Genomic DNA, 19,517 nt, shown 5'->3' with positions numbered 1-19,517 from the left:
CCCCTTCTGTGAGGAGTTTTTTTGAATTAATTTCAAAGAAAGAACTTCAATAGAAAATTGAAAGACCTAGCTGCATTTTGAACTGTCTTTCTGGGACCAAAGATTGAGCACAGTTGTGGACATTTCTGTTCACATAGTCAGTGGATTTTAGGTGCATCAGTGCCCTGCCTCCAGAAACATCAGACTCACTGTCTCGAGCGTGCAGGGGGGTTAGAGGCCGTGCTTCATCTGGGAGCCTTTGAGCCCCCAAGTATTTGGATCATGTTAAGGAGACTGGGAGCAGATCTCCTTTGACTTGAGAAGAGGTGCTTTCTGAGAGGTCATTATGGAGGGTTAGTGGAGGAGCAGGGATGCTTTTTGGAGATAGTTGCTCCTAGAATCAGGCAGGGCTCTTTTCGACGTTCATAACCAGAGATAAGAAGTGGAAGGGCTAGGGTGAGACGCAACGTGCCCATCTTGCTTTGTGAGTCTCAAAAAGCAACCCCTCCCCCCATTTGCTGCCTCATAGTTTAAAGTGTGTTGAAAACAGATGACATCATGAGTTCAGAAAGGTTAAATTATAAAACCTGATCTGTAGCTCTGGTTACAAGTTGACATAAAGTGTATTCACTTGACTGCCACCTAGTGAAGGGAGGCATCTCAGGTGAAACCTGGAGTGGAAACCTGAGCCTCATGCTCATCGGAGACCCCTGTGCCAGCTCGGCCTCACCATTAAGCTATTAGCTTACCAAGAAGCTTTTATCAGATGCCCAAGAGTATGGTGGTGTTTGGCAATAAACTCCCTCCTCACTGGTGCTTAAGATTCTGAAGTCTGAAGCATTTCAGCTCCAGTAACAGAGCACGATTTGCTGTTTGTATTCGAGGGCCTCCTTTCCTTTGGGTTTAAAAAAATTAGCAAAATCATTTGTTTACAGAATGTTTTCTGTGCATTACTCATAATTGTATTCTCTTCTTTCCTCTCATCTCTATTTTCTTTTTAAAAATTTAAAACTTTAAAAAATTTAGCTCTAACTTTTAGTCAATAATTTCCACTCTTCCTGGAAAGCACACTTAATTTATCCTTGTTTCCTTGCAGTACCTGTAGGTGGGAAAATTCCTTGCCTTTCGCTTTTTTCCAATTATCTCATGCCTTGAAAGAACAATTATTTTTCTCTTTAAAATTTGTATTGCATTTTGTCTTAGTTTATTTTTTTATACTGTCCTTTAATTTACATTCTTAAGTCTCCCCAGTGAAGCTGTGATCTGCTAGCCACCAGCTGTAAGCCCTTCTGGGCCCAGCAGTCATAGATGTACCAGTTCAGGTTGACTTCTTAATTGAATGGTTTGTGGAAATACTGTGGATGCCAAGGTAGAGAGTATTTCTAGTGTTCTGTTCAGCATCACACATCTAGCCTACATGTACTTGAAATTAAATGTCTGTTTCTCTAAGATTCTGTTTGGCCAGAACAAGGACTTTATCATTGTCTATAATTAGGGTTTGTTAGATGGAAGTTCTTTACTCAAACATAGACAGGAGTCAAAGATAACTTCCTATATTACCTCATTTCTAGCTATTTCATTTCCCATATTTCCTCTGGTAGTAGTAGAAGTAGACTCATTTTATGATTGAACAATCTTTTATATTAACCAAATTCTTTGACATATTTTTTTACTTTCTGCTTCAGCATGAAGCTTTTCTCCTCAGATTTCAAAATTTTCTGCATATGAGAAATGAATTTTTGTTTGGTTTGGTTGGCATTTTTTTCTGGCTAAGTTAGACATTATTTCTGAAGTCTTCCACTAAGCTCTCCTTTGGTGCCTAAGTTACTGAAGGATAAGCCAATAGAGCCCAACCGTTAGCAGGTGCTACCAAGGTGCAAAATGATGCCTGTTGGACTGGCCTAGCTAAGCTCAAAGAGGCTCTTACCAAGCTGGCCTCAGCCTGGAAAATTGTTGGTCATAGCATCTCTCAAAGACCATCAGATAAGTTGTAAAAGGGTTACTAGAGTATGAGGACTGTTTGCTAAAGGACAGAGAGATCTTCACTGCCCAAATCATAGCTCCTTGGAGTATGTAACTGTTAGGGGCATACTTGGAGTCCCTCAAGGGAAAATCCAGATTGGTGATAGTGTTATAAGTTTTCTTATGCACATACTGTGTTGTTCCCATTAATGCTGTGGACATGCTCTCAATTTTTGAGATTCCTTTTCCTTGAAAAATCTGGCTTTATCCTTTTTTGTGTGTGTGGCTTTAGAGCATATGAAATTGTCCCTTTGTGACGTGAAGGTGACCCTGTCTTTGCAAAGGCTGTGACAATAGTGTAGGAGATCTGGCAGGAGGTACCGAGCCAGACTCACTTTGAGAATGGGCCTGGGAGGAACAGCCTGACTAAATTGCAAGAGATTCATCACCAGTTTGATGGCAAAGTGATGGTTTTTTCAGCCAGAGCAACTCACCGAAAGATCATCTGAGGCAGAATGACAGCTGTCTCTGTCAGTTTTTGTGGAAGAGTCACAGCGGTAAGATCACAAATTGTTGGTGCATGGAAGTAAGTCCTAGTTATTAAGATGACTTTATTTAGCCACTGTCTTATGAAGAGTTTAATCATTCAGTTCAATTCAGTTTGGAAGGAAAGCTATGGAAAATCTGAACAGCGTACTAAAAAGCAGGAATATCGCCTTGCTGACTGGGGTCTGTGTAGTCAAAGCTTCCATTAGCAATGTTTGGCTGTAAGAGTTGCACCATAAGGAAAGCCGAGTGCTGCAGAATCAACACTTTTTGAGTTGTGACACTGGAGAAGACTTTTAAGAGTCCCTTGGACAGCAAGGAGATCAAATCAGTCAGTCTGTAAAGAAATTAATTCCAGGCCATTCACTGGAAGGCCAGATACTGAAACTGAAGCTTAAATAATTTGGCTACATTAGAAAACAGGACCCTGATTTTGGGATAGATTGAAGATAAAATGAAAAAGAAACAGCAGAGGCCGAGATGGCTAGTAGTATCATGGAAACGATGAAAGTGAAGTTGGACAGACTTTGTGAGATTGTGAAGGATGGAAGGGCCTGCTGTTCTGTGGTCCATGGGGACACAATGACTGAACAGTAAGAGCCTAGTAGCATGTAGTGTCCTGTGCTACTGTGGGAATAACATGCCTTGCTTTCAGGAAGCTTATGATCTAATCAGGAGATACTGTACTATAAATACAGCCTAAGTGTCTAAGAAAGGAGTCATCAATTACTATCCTCCTTTTAGCCTCTTTAAAATATTTCTGGATTTATTAATTTACCTCTGTTGTGAATTATCTGTAAACTTATAAATATGACTGAGGTAAGATATTGCTAATGTCATAGAAAGAGCATTAAGTTTATTATGTCCATGATAAAAGATAGCCCAGATATCTTTAATAAATACTTGTGAACTCATGCCTGCCTTTATCCATCTCCTGTTCTCCCAGGAGCAATGGAAGGAGCCACAGATTCAATAACTCGTGTGTAATCATCACTGACTTGGACTGTATTGATCGTGATTAACCAAGATGTATAGAAAATAGTTTGAAGTGTTCTCTGCATGCAGTGTCTTCGAGGGGCCATTAAAAAGTTCATTATTTTCCACTTGATGCCTTGTGAGCTCTACTTAATGGTGGGAGCGGTATTGCACTCCAAGATCTTTATTTTGCAATGAAGTTAAGTTTTTGTTTATTGTAGGATATTTTATTAAAACAGTATTCCTATTTGTGTTGATTTGTTGTCTTTGATTTTGTACAAAGAACATGTATATTGAAGAGTGACGATTCCTTTAAATTTCTACATGCTAGAGATAGGAACTTCAAAACAGGGGACCTGGTCTGCCTAGTGTCTACATAACTCTTACTCTTTATACAACTCCTTGTACTGAGGCCGATAAACACCTTTCCTCTGTCTCTGCCTCCAACAAATACCATTGGTCTTATCTTTGCTGCTCTCATAGCCTAGAAATTCAGTGATTCCTAAAAGTATTTGGCTTCGGACTCATAGCTCCTGATAATTTCTTATTGCCCATTTTAAAGCATAGATGTAATAGTGCTGGTATGCCACAGTACACTCGCTTGGGTGGATGCCATCCAGTAGGGATAAGCCTGCAGGTTTGGCATCATTACCCCCACCCCCATTTACATTTCCTTGATGACACCCTTTCTTCTCATTTTGTTCTTTGCTCACGTACATACATTAATTCCCTGAAGAATGTAGTTTTCCATGACTCAAAGTCATCCAGCAACATTGGTAGAATATCTGTATTAAGAAGATGGGCCTTGGCTTCTGGGAGAATTTCAGGATCACAAAGGAGGTGTTGAAATTTCCTGAGGGCAATACAACCTGTTTCTACACACACAGATTCACACACACACACACACACACACACACACACACACACACACACACACACACTCTTCATACTCTTTAGTCCAATGCCAGCTGCCTCCAGACTGTTCCTTAGATAAGACAGTCCCTCCCCAGACTCCAGCCATTTTCTCAGGCTACCCCCCAAGCCTGGAATGCTCTCCATCTTCATCCCTACCTCCTGGCTTCCCTGGTTTCCTTCAAGTTGCAGCTAAAATCTTGCCTTCCATAGGAAGCCTTTCCTGATCCGCCTTAATTCTGATGCCCCCTTAGGTTGCCTCCAGTTTATCTTACCTGTATCTTGATCGTGTGTAAATGTTTGCGTGCAGCCTTCCCTGTTAGACCATGTACTCCCTGAAGGCAGGGACTGTCTTTGGCCTTTCTGTGTTTCCTCAGAGGTTGGCTTAGTGCCTGGCACACAGTAGGTACTTAATAAATGTTTATTGACTGAATTGAGTTACTTCGCATACATTTTGTATTTATTCATTAAGCTCCTTCAGGCTTCATTTTGTCCGTGTGTCCCTGGTGCCTCACGCAGTGCCTGGCACACAGACATTTAGAATAACAGCTGGTATTTATGTGGTACTTTAAGATTTACGAAGCAGTTTGCATGTGTTATCTTATTTGATCCTTGTGGTAGTCTGGGAGGTAGGTGCTATTATTATCCCCGTTTTACAGATGAGAAAACTGAAACACTGAGAGTTGAAGTGATTTGTCCAGGCTCACACAGCTAGTGGAGTGGACTGAGGCTGGATTTGAACTCAGGTCTTCCTTACTATCTGCTGTGCCTCCTAAATTCCTCAGTCACAGAAATGCTTGTTGAATGGACTTAAATTGTTTCATATATTTATACATTCAGCTTTCTGTTTTAAAGATGGGTCATCCATTCAGTTCCTAGTTCTGATTGCTAATGGTGTCTTTCCCTCCATCGTGTCCTCTCTTTGTCACCAGAGAGGATGATGCTGATAAAAGTGAAGGAACATGATTGACATTAGTGACCTGGAGGTAGGAAATGCCCTTTCTCCCCACATTCCCTCAGCCAGACCCTGATCGCTGGTTTTTGCCCTTTCTTTCCTTTTAGTTCTTGCTTAGTGCTTCAGCCTCTGGGGTGTTCACAGGCCATCTGAGTGAGAATGCTTTCTGGAAGCATTGTTTGTTAAGGCCATACTCCGGGCCTGACCACTGACATGTCTCCTTGGTCTTGACTGAGACAGTGACTATCATGCTTGCCATGTCTATTGAGCTGACAAAGGGGTTTACCCACAGTATCTCCTCCACACCTCTCACTGTGAGGGAGTCGAGTATTCTAGGCCATTTTGTCCTTGTTTTCCAGACAAAGGGAGAGGCCCAGAGGGGTCATGGCTGTGCCTGTAGGCACGCAGCTAAGAAGTGTCCACTGTGAGCCCAGGCCCTTCTGGCTCTGGAGCCTGAACCTCCCAGTGCCCTCCACTTTTCTGATGCTTAGCAAGTAAAATGTGCTTTTGCCCAGAAATGGACCAGGCCCTGTGCAGGGAGTGCTGCCTATGAGAAGGAAGATTAGCTTTTGCCTTACAACTCCCATCTTTCTTTTTTGGTTTTCTTCTCTGTTCTCGTGTGAGATAAGTATCTGATTGTTTATTGGAGACTCACTACCTAACTCCCAAGGGTTCGGAGGTGACGTGCTGTGAGAAGTCCATATGTGCCCTCTCCCTGCCTTTGTAACTGAAAATCAGGCATACCCTTGTAAAACCTGCCTCTGTAGAGTTAAACAGCCTCAATGCACATTCAGAAAATCAAGAAGAGCAGTAAGATCCCCGATTGGTGGCACAGAACGGGACACTTATCCACTGGTTTGGAAAAGGACTTTGTCCTCCATGAATTCATGTCAGCTTCCGTATGAGTTGCAGTTGTACTTTGCACCAACACCAGTTAGCCAGCCATCAGCACTGAGGCCAGAGGCTTTCTGACAATGCCACTTCATAGTAGAGTCTTAATTGGTTGAGTGGGATTGTCACTAGGCAATGATAAAGACATCTGGAGCTCTGCAGAGAGAGCAGCCTCTGCTCCTCCCTCCCATCACCATCTCGTCTGTCTTCTCCTGGCCAATATAGCTCAGTCTTTTTAGATTCCACTTAGGTTTTTGTCCTGCCCTCCTCGCTGCCTCCCTGCCATGTTTTACATCTGGGAAACTGTCTGCTTTTTTTTTTTTTTAACCACCAGTTCATTAGAGCTAAGCCAGCCTCCCACATGTGTCAGGTTGCTGTGCCAACTGAAATGGGGCATTTATTGCCCCACCCCATTCCATTAACATAAGAGACCTGGAGACTTCAGTATTCACCTCCTGGGTTATTCTGCAGCAAAACTGCTCTATCATTAGCTTCTGCTTCTGCAACAGCAAGGGGAGATCATTTAAGCAGATATTTACCAGAAAAACTCACGCTTATCAAAGCAGATCATTGAACTTATTTGTTCCCAACTGATGGGGTCCTTCATATAATGAAACATTCAAATAAGAAACGATCTTTATAGATGGTTAGCTCTTAGTTTCTTTCAGGGGTTGATTAATCAGCTTATGGATTATTCAGCCCTTCTTTTGTCCTTCTCTGTTCTTTGCCTTTGGGATGTTTCCCTGCCCCTGTAGAGGTGAAAAGATAATGTCTTGTGTTGTGGACATTTGAGTTTGAGATGTCTTTGGGACACCTGGTTTCAGTTGGTGATTGTGGGACTGAACTTGAGGGGAGAAACTGAGGTTGGATATATTTATTAGAGAGTCATCAGCATAGACATGATAGTTAGAGGTCACCAAGAGAGACTGAGAGAGAAGAGGGATCCAGGACAGTCTTGTAGAACACCTACAGTTAAGGATCTGGTAACAGATGAGGAGGCAGCAAAGGAAGATGGGGACTGGTCCGATAGCAGGGAGGAGAACCAGGAGAGAGGAGAAATCCAGAGAAGAAAGAGGATTTAGGAGCTGGAGTGTGCTCCGCAGCGTGCAGCGCCGCAGAGAAGTCAAGAAGGATGAGGTCGGAGAAAAATAGATTAGACGTTTAAGGTCGTGGCATATGAGCATATGCATACATACATACATGTGTGTATCTATACCTATATATCTATATATCTATATATAAAAAAGATATGGGCACACCCTAAATTCAGCGTACCACTTCCAATATGGTATTAGATGTCTCATACTTAATCTGGCAGTGATTAGCATAGCTCCATCCATTATGTTTAATGACTATTAAAGGATTTAAAATAAAAAATATAATCATAAAAATTAAGGAGGATGATATTGGACTGCAACCTGAAAAGAATGCTGAGCCAAGGATTGTGGTTTGGCTCATGGATCCCCAGTCCTACTTGTACCGCCACATGCACAGTTAATGTTTCTGTGTCCTATAGAATGGATGAACAGCAGATGTATGTTAATTCTGTTTTAGAAGAAATCTGCCTCACTCTCCTCGTGACTGTATGCACTATCAATGCACACCTTCTAAAGTCACTCTTGCAGTTCTGAGTAAGGAGTTCTCTGATTGCTACAAGTTTATGATAGTACGTTCTCTGACTCTCCAGTGGGGACTTAGGCTGTGTATTTAGAAGGATAAGATTCTAGAGTTGGAAGAAATATTCTAGTTCAGCTACCTGGTCTTACAGATGAGGAAACTGAAGCACAAGGTGTAAGGTCACCTCCTCTCAGCTGAACTCAGTTTATAGCCTAATAGCTTACAAGTATAAACTAGTCACATATTCAGCAGGTATTTCCTTGGAAGCTATGCAGTTTAGGCTTCTGGGATTAGTGCTACTATAGGGTCTGGGGAAGTTAATGGACCTTTGCCATACATTGCTCTCTCTTCCTAAGGTGGGGTGAATACCACACTGTAAAATCTACCCAAGATGACTTTGACTCCACTAATTGATTTCACTGGCCAGGATTCACAAAGGATGTCTGTATGTGTGGGAAGAGTGGTGGGAGTTAGGGGCAGGGATTTCTTCCCCAGGCTGCACGACTTTGAACAGTTTGAAGGCCCTAGGGACATTGTCATTCACCCCAGGTGACTAGTGGAATACAGGGAGCTAAGGTGGGGGAATAGAGAGTCCCGTATTCTCACTGTTTACTGATTGATGTTTAGGCCTGGGCTATGTCAAAAGGCCTAGCCTAAAAAGGCCAAGGTCTCCCCTTGCATCCTGGGCCATCTCCAGTCATCCTGATGAATATCTGGTCACTGGATCCAGATGGCTCAGGAGAAGAAAGCGAGGTTGGTGACCTTGCACAGCCCTCCCTCACTCAAATCAAAGTCAACTGCAAGTCATGTCTTCATTTCCTTTATGTCATGGTCCTCTTCAAAAATGAAGGACGAACATACAACAACAACCTGTGAGTAGCTGTTCTTATCCTGTGTCTACCACTCACTTGTAGTTTACTGGTTGGGCAGTTCGGTGGTACCAGTCTGCCTCCTAGTTCTCCTGAACTTTTCTGGGGAGTTACAAAAGCTCAACATTTTAAGCTAAATACTGTGATGGAATTGTGGAACCATAGTGCTTCCTTAAGAAACATCTCCTTCTGAAAGTAAGTGTCGTATTAATTCAGTTCCATACCAATTTCAGATCATGGCTGGTCAATAAACACTTTTGGCTGAGAGCTGATTATAATGCGTATTGAAGTGGTTGTAAGAGAAGTTCGAAGCATCACCTGCCTGACTGGAATGAAAACCTTGCTCACTGATGTGATTGCAGTAGGATTATTCCCATCATTTGTGTTTATTCTGTTCACAATTAATAGTACCGTTTAAATTTTCAAAGAATTAAGGTAGTAGAAAAAGTATGAATAAAATTGGAACAAGCATTTAATATTTTAAGGATGAAATATTTAATATTCGAGGATTATTAAATTGCTAGTGTTACATGTGAATAATACATACTTCAAGATAAGCTCAAAATATGAAATTCTGTCCTTGTGTTTTCATTGTTCTCCATTTCAGTGCTTTCTGTACCTACTGAACTTTTACTTTGTATTATTACTGCCTTTACAATGTACAACAAAACACATTCTGGATTCTTTCTAGAAACAAAATTTTTTTAAAAAAATCAGTCGGTAAGCTTTATTATACCTTTTCTATGTACCAGACATTGTGCTACACATTGATCACTTCCCTCAAGGAGTCCACAGTCTAATGGGGAGACAGCGTTTAAACGGCAATATAAAAAACAAGTTTTATACAAGATAAATTAGAAATAATAAAGAGAAGGCTCTAGAATGGAGAGGGGTCAAGAAAAGCTTTTGTAGAGGGTAGAATCTGGAAAGTTGGGGAAGTCAAGAGGCAGAGATGTAGGAGATCAGTTACTGGGGGACAACGAGTGACATTGCCCAGAGTTGGGATGGGAGGCATCTTGTGTGAGGAACAGCAAGGAGGCCAGTGTCACTGATCTCACATATGTGGTAGAGTGGGGGGGGGGGGGGGGGCCGGTGAGGCTGAAAGTGACTGGAAAGGAAGTGAGGGAGGTAGGTTAGGAAGGACTCTGAATGACCAACAGAAGTTTAATATTTCATCATGGAGGTGGGTGGGAGCCATTGGAGTTTACTGAGTTGGAGGAGAGGGGAGGAATAGTCAGACCTGCAGTTTAGGAAAATTAACTTTGTAGTTGTGTGAATGATTGACTGGAGTAAGGAAAGACTCATGGTGGGGAGACCAACCAGCAGCTATTCCAGGAGTTTGGGCACACAGTGATGAGGGCCTGAACTGGGGTGGTGCCATTGTCAGAGGAAAGAAGGAGGCAGATTCAAGAGATTAAGAGTAGTAACGAGTAGTAACGACAAGTGGGATGTGGGCGAGAGAGCTAAAAGATAAAGTAAACATAAAACTTGTGTTCATATTCAAGTGTGCTTTAGTTAAAATGGAAAGGGAGGGAAGAGCTTAAAAAGTGAAAAACAAAGGACAAGGGTGAGGGAAAGAAAAGGAAGAAGAAATTGATGAGTAAGGCCTTTTAGTGGGGACACTACAGGTTATTCAAATTTCTACTTGTGTTTTATTTCATATATGATCTGATTTCTTTTAGGCTCCAGATATGTCAACTTATTTCCATATTTCATGTAATATATAATCAAAATGTGTGTTGCTTCAAAAGATGGTAAAATATTAATTACCAAGGTAATCAGATAGTACCATATAATAATCATTATCTTACTCGATAATACAGTAAAAAATACTAAAAGCCCCTTTTCTTCATTCCTAAACATTTTATTGACATTTTTTTGTTTCTATATCCATCTCTCCCCACCCTCCCTTCTAACAAAGAACAGTGAAAGTCCATGGACTTGGTCGCCGTGTTTGACAGTGAACGTGACCTTTTGCAACTATAGCTCTCCAAATCTCCATCACAAGAAGGGAGACGTGTCTCATCTTCTGTTTCATGGGACCTAGTTTGGGCCAGAACAGTTCTTCAGAGTTCAGCTTGCTTAAAGGGTTTGTGTGTTGTGGTGATAGCATTTAGTGGCGCCCTGGGCCTGCTTCACTCCCTGTTAGTTCATACAAGAATTCCCATGCTGATTTCAATTTCTCACATTAGTAACTCCTCATCTGGGCTTTTTCTCTGGCTGTCCCCCCATGCCTGGAGCTCTTTCTCTCCTGCACTCCAACTAATTATTTCTTATTTATTCTGTTTGTAGCTTGCTGTGTGTGTGTATATGTACGTGTATGCACACATACACACACACACACACACACACACACACACACATATATATTATTTTTTTTTCTCCTTCATTAGATGATAAGGTCCTTGAAGGCAGGGACTCTCTTTTGCCTCCATTTGCATCTTCAGCCTTTATTTATTTATTTATTTTCATGGTTTTATTTATTTATTTTTAGATTTCAATATTCATTTCCACAAAATTTTGAGTTCCAGTTGTTCTCCCCATCTCTCCCCTCCCCCCACACCATAACACCTTGCATTCTGATTACCCTTTCCCTCAATGTGCTATCCCTTCTATCACACCCCACCCTTCCCTTATCCTCATCTTCTCTGTTTTCTTGAAGGGCAAGATTGATTTCTATACCCCATTACCTGTATTTCTTATTTCCCAGTTATATGCAATAACAATTCTCAACATTCGTTTCTAACACTTTGAATTCCAATTTCTCTCCCTTCCTCCCTCCCCACCCATCCCTACCCATCCCCACCGAGAAGGCAAGCAATTCAATACAGGGGCTGTATATGTGTTGTTTTGCACAAGACTTCCATAATACTCATGTTGTGTAAGACTAACTATCTTTCCTTCCATCCTAGCCTGTCCCACATTTATTCTATTCTCTCATTTGACCTTGTCCCTTCCCCAAAGTGTTAACTTCTATTTACTCCCTTCTCCCATTTGCCTTCTCTTCTATCATCCCCCTCACCCCACTTGTCCCTTTCTCCCCTACTTTCCTGTAGTGTAAGATAGATTTTCATATCAAATTGAGTGAGCACGTTATTCCTTCCTTAAGCCACACGTGATGAGAGTAAGCTTCACCTTTCCCCTCTCGCCTCCTCCCTTTTCTCCTCCATTGAAAAAGATTTTTCTTATCTCTTTTATGAGTGATAGCCTGCCCCATTCCATTTCTCCCTTTCTCCTCCCAATATTTTCCTCTCTCACCCCTTAATTTTATTTTTTATAGATATCATTTCGTTTGATTCAACTCATCCTGTGCTCTCTGTCTATATATGTGTGTGTGTGTGTGTGTGTGATCCCTCCACCGACCCAAATACTGAGAAAAGTCTCAAGAGTTACACATATTATCTTTCCATGTAGGAATGTAAACAGTTCAGCTTTACAAAGTCTTTTATGATTTTTCTTTCCTGTTTGCTTTTCATGCTTCTCTTGATTCTTGTGTTTGAAAGTCAAATTTTCTCTTCAGTTCTGGTCTTGTCATCAAGAATGCTTGAAAGACCTCTATATCATTGAATGACCATTTTCCCCCCTGAAGTATTATACTCAGTTTTGCTGGTTACGAGATTCTTCGTTTTAATCCCAGTTCCTTTGACTTCTGGAATATCCTATTCCAAGCCCTTCAATCCCTTAATGTAGAAGCTGCCAGATCCTGTGTTATCCTGATTGTATTTCCACAATACTTGAGTTGTTTTTTTCTAGCTGCTTGCAAAATTTTCTCCTTGACCTGGGAACTCTGAAATTTGGCTGTACTATTCCTAGGAGTTTCTCTTTTTGGGTCTCTTTCAGAAGGTGATCAGTGGATTCTTTCAATATTTATTTTGCCCTCTGGTTCTAGAATATCGGGGCAGTTTTCCTTGATAATTTTATGAGAGATGATGTCTAGGCTCTTTTTTTGATCATGGCTTTCAGGTAGTCCCAAAATTTTTAATTGTCTCTCCTGGATCTATTTTCCAGGTCAATTGTTTTTCCAATGAGATATTTCACATTATCTTCCATTTTTTCATTCTTTTGATTTTGTTTTGTGATTTCTTGGTTTCTCAAAAAGTCATTAGCCTCCATCTGTTCCATTCTAATTTTGAAAGAACTATTTTCTTCAGTGAGCTTTTGAACCTCCTTTTCCATTTGGCTAATTCTGCTTTTTAAAGCTTTCTTCTCCTCATTGGCTTTTTGGACCTCTTTTCCCAATTGAGTTAGTCTATTTTTAAAGGTGTTATTTTCCTCAGCATTTTTTGGGTCTCCTTTAGCAAGCTGCTGACTTGCTTTTCCAGGTCTTCCATGGCCTGGACCCATTGTATATTCATTTTGGAGATACTGGATGCAGAAGCCTTGATTTCCCCTGACAGTATGCTTTGTTCTTCCTCATCTGAAAGGATGGAAGGAAATACCTGATCACCAAGAAAGTAACTTTCTGTGGTCTTATTTTTTTTTCCCTTTTTTGGGCGTTTTCCCTGCCAGTTACTTGACTTCTGAGTCCTTTGTCAAGAGGAGGGTGCTAATGCTCCTGCTCACCCCAGGACTGTGCTCAGGGCTGAGATTCAGATCAGCTGCTCAGTTCCTCTAGGGGCTTTATGCTCAGTGCTCCAACAATGGAACAATGAACACTGGCTGCTGCCTGCCTGCCACGGCCTCCAGAAGCCTCCACCACTGCCTTGGGCTGGGGCCAGGGGTGGACTCTGCTCCCTTCTCACTCAGGTTGAAAAAACCCTCTCATTGACCTTTGGCGCCTGTGGGTTGAGGGATCTGTGAACCATTGCTGCTTCCGGGGATTTTGTCCCTGAAGCCTGATCCAGTCCTGCTGCTTCCAGAGTCATGCAGCCAAGACTGGGCAAGGCTCCGCTCAGCGTCCAGTTCAACAGACCTTTTCCGTCAGCCTTCCAGGTCACCCTAGACTGGAAATGTCCACTCTGTCTTTCTGTGGCTTTTGCTGCTTTAGAATTTGTTGAGAGTCTTTCTTTACAGATAATTTATGGGCTGTGGGGGAAGAGCTGAAGTATGTACATCTTTCTACTCCACCATCTTGGCTCCGCCTCATATCCTTAGTATTTAGCACAGAATCTAAGTACTTAATAGATGTTTATTGATTATGCAATGATATTTATTCCATTACATTCATATACTACCATTTTTCAGCCATTCTCCAATCAATGGACATCTCCTTTATTTCTAGTTTTTGCTATCAAGATAAGTGCTGCTGTGAATATTGTGGTATATACATGGGGACTATCTATCTTTGACCTCTTTGGGCCCTGTGGTGAGTAGTATGACTGCTAGGTCAAGAGTATAAACAGTTTAGTAACTTTTCTTGTCTAGTTTTAAATTATTTTCCAGAATAGCTGAACCAGTTCATAACTTCACCAACAATTTCCTGATGGCTCTGTCTTCCCACACCTTCTCCAACTTTGACAATTTCTATCTCTTATCATCTTCGTCAATTTGATGATATGGGATAATACCTAAGGTTGTGTTAATTTGCATTTCTTTTATCAGTGATTTGGAGCATTTTTTCATATGGTGGTTGACAGTTTGTATTTTTTCCTTTGAAAACTGCTCATATACTTATCTGTTGTGGAATGGCTCTTGTTTGTATGTTTATGTCAGTTCCCCACATATTTTGGATATCAGATTTTTACTAGTTATTTGATGTAATTTTTTTTATCCACTGAACACTTTCCTTTATTCTGGCTTCATTGAATTTGTTCACAAAAAAGCTTATTCATTTGGGGTGATTGAAATTAGCTGGTTTATCTTTTATGATCACCTCTATCCTGTATTTTGTTAATTTTTACCCAAATCATAATTGTGAAAATTACTTCTGTCTACTCTCTGATTTAAAAAATAATTCTATCACTTTCTGTAGGCTCACAGGTTAGAGTTGGAAGGCATCTTAGAGGTTATCTAGTCTAACCCCATTATGTTCCAGATGAGTAAACTGAGTCCTAGAAAGACCCAAGATACATAGTGGCAGATCCAGAATTTGCTGGTCATCTAGTCTAATACATTCCTAATGCAGGACTCTGCTGCCATTTCCTCAGCAAGAAGTCATACAACTTCAACTTGGAGGAAAACCCCTCAAGTGTGTAAATTCTAGACCTCCTAACCTTCAGAGCAGGCAATGAGAAAAATAGCATATTCTTTAATTAGTTGGTCTTTCTTAGACACACACCAGGAATGAAGGGGAAAAACCTGTTGGGTTGAAATAAAACTAGCTTTGAAGCAAACATAATCATATGGAAGATGGGTCAACAAATCAATTTGTTAAACACCTAATGTACCCAGCACTATACTAAAGGCTGGGAATGTAAAGACAGGCAAAAGTAGCTCCTGCCTCCAAGGAACTTACATTCTAATGGGGGAGACAAACAGTGGACCCACGGCATATAGAGACTAGATGGAAGTCTCTCTGGTTGGAGAGGTCATTGGCAGCTTGGGTGGAAGGAGGGGTGGAAAAAGTCTCATGAGATGGGTAGGATTAGAACTGAGGTTTAGGAGAAGTCAGCAAAACTCAGCGATGATGGTGGTGAGGATAGAGTACCGTGGTTTGTGTTGCTGAAGCCTCTTTGGCTCCAAAATGGGTCATGTTCTCCAGAGTCGGAGACTTAAAAGAAATAATTTGTACTGTCTATAGACTAACTTGCTACTGAAACTTTGGATGAGACTCTATTCTCAAGTCAGTTTTGTAATAAATATTCATATAAAAGGAACCATCAAGACTGTAGACTATGAATGCTCATGCACAGTGGATAGAGCAGCAGGCCTAGAGCCAGGAAACCTGGAGTTCAAATCCAGTCTTGAACACTTAATAGCTGTGTGACCTTGGCCAAGTCACATAAGCTTGGTTTGCCCCAGTTTTCTCATTTGTGAAAGGGGGTAATGATAGCACATATCCACCATGATTGTTGTGAGGACCGGAGGAGATAATAATTTGAAGTGATTAGCACAGTGCCTTGCACATAGTGACTGCTTTATAAATGTTACCTATTATTACGTCATCATCGTTATTATGATGATGCTGAGCCTATACCTGAGTTCTGTCCTACCCATCATTTAACACAGTGCCTGCCACATAGTAGGCATGATAAGTGCTTGTTGAGACTTGACTTGGTTGAGATAGTCATGTTGAAATGGCAGCCGTAACATGAGGAAGAGAGTTTTCCTGCAAAAACTAAGTGAACAAAACTAGAGATGTCATGCATTTGAGCAAGAGAGCTTTTCATGAGAAGGCAGCATTGTCTGGCTCCTAAAGGCAAGATTTAATTGTATCAGCAAATCAGTTAGTCTTTAGGGACTTTAAGCAGTCAAATCTGATGCATGGATGAAGTATTAGAAAGCCTGTGCCTACAAAGCCATTACTTCTTAGTGTCTACACAGCATTTCTGTGTGTGTGTGTGTGTGTGTGTGTGTGTGTGTGTATGCATGTAAATACTGATGCTAATAAAGATTTCCATTAATGTCTCTTTACTGTGAAGATGTATAAGATATAATTTGGTTATTTCAAACATTAGAAAAGAAGAAACTCCCCCCCCCCCCTTTTTTGGATGTCCATTTTTTTGTGGATAATTTTGTTAGTTCTAGATGGTACTGTAGAATCATAGACTTAGTTTGTTCATTTGACATTTTCTGCTTTGGGAATCACACATTGAATTATCTTATTTGTGGGGAAATGGTGAATTTGCCTTAACTGTCTTATTCCTGTCATCTTGTTTTAAGGCTCTTCTCTTTTCATTTTCTGTGCCATGGTGCCCTCTGAAACATTTTTGGAACAAAGAGTGCCCTTCTCTTCCAGATATACATCAGGGGATGTGCGGTTGTGGGACACCCGCACCTGGGACTACACAGCCCCCATCCTGGAACCAATGCATGGCGCTGCTGAGCCTGGATCTCAGCCACATGTCTCCTTTGTGAGAATAAACAACTCTCTGGCTGTAGCAGCTTATGAGGATGGTAAGTAACCACAACCCTCCTCCCTATTAAGAAAAAAAAAGCTTTTCAAAAATTAAGCAGCTGTGGCTAGCTCCCCCCCTTCCCGTAATCCTCTCTATATACACACTTGCACACACACATGTTCACACTCATACACATACATTTGTCTTTATGTGGAAAAGTTGGCCAATAACCCTAAATGCATTAGCAGGCATTGGAACATAGCACCCATTAAAACTGGTGTTTAATTCCTACTGGAACTGTTGCATTGAATTTGAGTGCCAGGCAGAAGTCTAGCCAATCCATCTTAAGCAGATAACTTGTTTGCTGTAAAATATTAAATATGCTTTGGCCTACTTTACCCTAGGGAATCGATTGGTCCAAAGGAAATGATGTTTGGGTGATAAACACAAACTTTTTGAGACTATGGACACAGAAGATTACAAATGGGTACATTCCTCTGCTTCACCTTTGTGGTGATGTGAAATCTTGTTTTCAGCCTTTCCAGGTTCTGATCCCCATTATACTCAGGGGTTCTGCACAAGTCTTGCTTCATTCACCTCATGGTGGACAATGTTGATATTCAAGCTTGAACTCTGCTGCTGATTTCCAGGCAGTGCAGACAACAGTACTGTTAGCTGACTCAGGGGATAAGACTGAAGACAGGCAACTAATGGGGAGCATTGGACATACATGTTAGTTAAAAATAAAAATGAAAACCAGAGCTGAAATGATGAAAATATTTCCATCTCAAGGTTTTATCAGCATGAACTTTGTTCTTGCGGTTTGATGTTGGTACAAACCATTGATGGTCTGGCTTTTTTTTTAAAACCTTATATAAGTAGCCCAGCTAAACTGCTTCTGCTGCTCTCATTATTATTAATATTTCATAAATGCTTATTGAGACATTGCATAGATGCTGTAGCTTTCAGTGGCTGCTTGTGTTCATGTGCTATTTTCTAAATGATTCTTTTCCACATAATTTTATGCAGATGTTGTGTTCAAAGTTTACTTTGGTGGTTCTAAAGCAGTTTGTGATGGTGCTTATTTTTAGTAGTGTCCTTAGGAATGTGTGACTGATTTAAAGTTTTCTCTCTGGTGACGCCCAAGTCAGCAAAGTCTTGATTTTATATCTGTGGTTAAAATTGGCTTCATCGGCGTTTGATTGCTGCTGTCACTGGAAGCATGGATACATGGCAGAATTAGGAAGAAAATGTTTCCAAAGCTTATGAAAAACTTTCCAGATATATTTCTTTTTCTCAAAAGCTATTGAGTTTTCTCTTCTTTCTCTCTGCCATCGCTCTTCACCTCTGAATTAGACTTCTAAGTTTGCTGAGCTAAACATCAGCTGCTCCATACTCTTCTCCAGCACTCACATGGAGTCGTCCAGCTCAGATCATATTAACAAATTAATACTGTGTTAATGTGATTATTGTATTAGCAGAACAGCTACTCCTGGACAAAGACAATTTGAACTAAGCACTTAAAATCAGATGTACATTTTGATCTTGCCTTTGTCTAAGATAGCTGAAAGAAAATTCCTAAAAGAGGTAAAATGTGGCAGATAGGGAGGTCACCTTGGAGGGGCTGCTCTTGAGATTTTGTCTCTGTGCCCTCCAGGAAAGAAGAGTATCCTAATAAATGGACTATTGAACCTCAGCTAGATGCTTGTGCCCAGGGGAACCTTGCAGTCATTGAGACCCAGTTGAATATCTACGTGCATTAACCACAGAGGGATCAGATTCAAAAGAGGAAGGGAGATGGAAATTGTACTGGGGAGAAAGTAAGTCACCCCCACCTCCTTTCCACTCTTGTTGCCCAGTAGGAACACTGTACGCACACCTGGGGCGTTGAGATTTGGCAAGTTGATCCACAGTTGTGATTTTTGAATTCCAACCCACTGGCCTCATCTTTCTTCTGCCTTGTTTCCGATTGTCAGCACTGGCCATTCTCCAGTTTGATTTTACCACTAATTGTGTTGCACGTTACCTTACTGAAATGAATCAAATCAAAATGCTTTTCCTGGAGCACTAGATAAAGCAGGCGAAGGTTCTGAGTAATGAGCAGATGCTGCTAATGCAGGGACAGCAGAGACCTTGCCAGGACTCCATCTGCTCCACGCTTGCCTGACTTTGGCCTGGAGCCACCACTTTGGGGAACTGTAGTTTACTTGAAATCCCCTCCCTGTTCAAAGAGTTTGTCTTGAAAACTCATTCTTTGGTGGTGAGAGTGCACACATCTTAGGTGAAAAAGTTCTCATTTTTTTATGGAAGTGAAGGAGGGAAGAATTCATCCCTGTTCATGTTTGTATATTGATAGGGCAGACAATAGATCCTTTACTTGCTGCTATGGAGCAAATCCGAGTGACTTAGTTAGCACTTTCACAGCTCTGCTGGTATTATCTACTCTCTCTCAATCTCTTATTTTCTCTCAACTTTTCTCAATTTCTCTGTCTCTCTCTCACACACACACGCACACATGCATGTGCAGTCAGTTGTCAATAATGGTGACTTTTTGTGGTCTGAAATGTCAGTTATTTTTCATTATCTGACATTTTGACAATGGATAGTGTCTTTGAGCTTCTCTTTTGTTGTGTCCAGCAGTACCGTACACATTTTGGATAAAGTCTTAGCTTGAATGTTTTGGAGGATAGGTCCTTCAGAGACTTATTTTGTAATTCTGTAGAGATGTCAAGGTTTTGAAGAACACTTTGGTACTGCTAAGATGAGATAGTCATATGGACTAACATTACAAGATGTCTGACTCATAAAGTGAACATACAGTTTCAGTTATTTGTAAAGGTAACTTCACTAAAGGGGGTTAGTCAAATTACATTT

The 19,517-nt window shown here is 41.0% G+C and overlaps 1 protein-coding gene across 3 annotated transcripts in view; it reads left to right on the top strand.

The window, feature by feature from the left end:
* The window catches only part of FBXW8 (F-box and WD repeat domain containing 8), a 119,364-nt gene that overhangs the window by 40,148 nt on the left and 59,699 nt on the right, over positions 1-19,517 (top strand). For all 3 annotated transcript variants that reach the window (XM_072600329.1, XM_072600328.1, XM_072600327.1), the window contains one exon: positions 16,544-16,701. In XM_072600329.1, coding sequence (XP_072456430.1) covers positions 16,544-16,701 — 158 coding nt within the window. The remainder of the gene's footprint in view (positions 1-16,543; positions 16,702-19,517) is intronic.

The sequence above is a fragment of the Notamacropus eugenii genome, chromosome 4 (assembly GCF_028372415.1).
Source record: "Notamacropus eugenii isolate mMacEug1 chromosome 4, mMacEug1.pri_v2, whole genome shotgun sequence".
NCBI classification, from domain to species: Eukaryota; Metazoa; Chordata; class Mammalia; order Diprotodontia; family Macropodidae; genus Notamacropus; species Notamacropus eugenii.
Note: the sequence above shows the minus strand (reverse complement) of the source record. Positions and strands in the feature narration are given on the sequence as shown.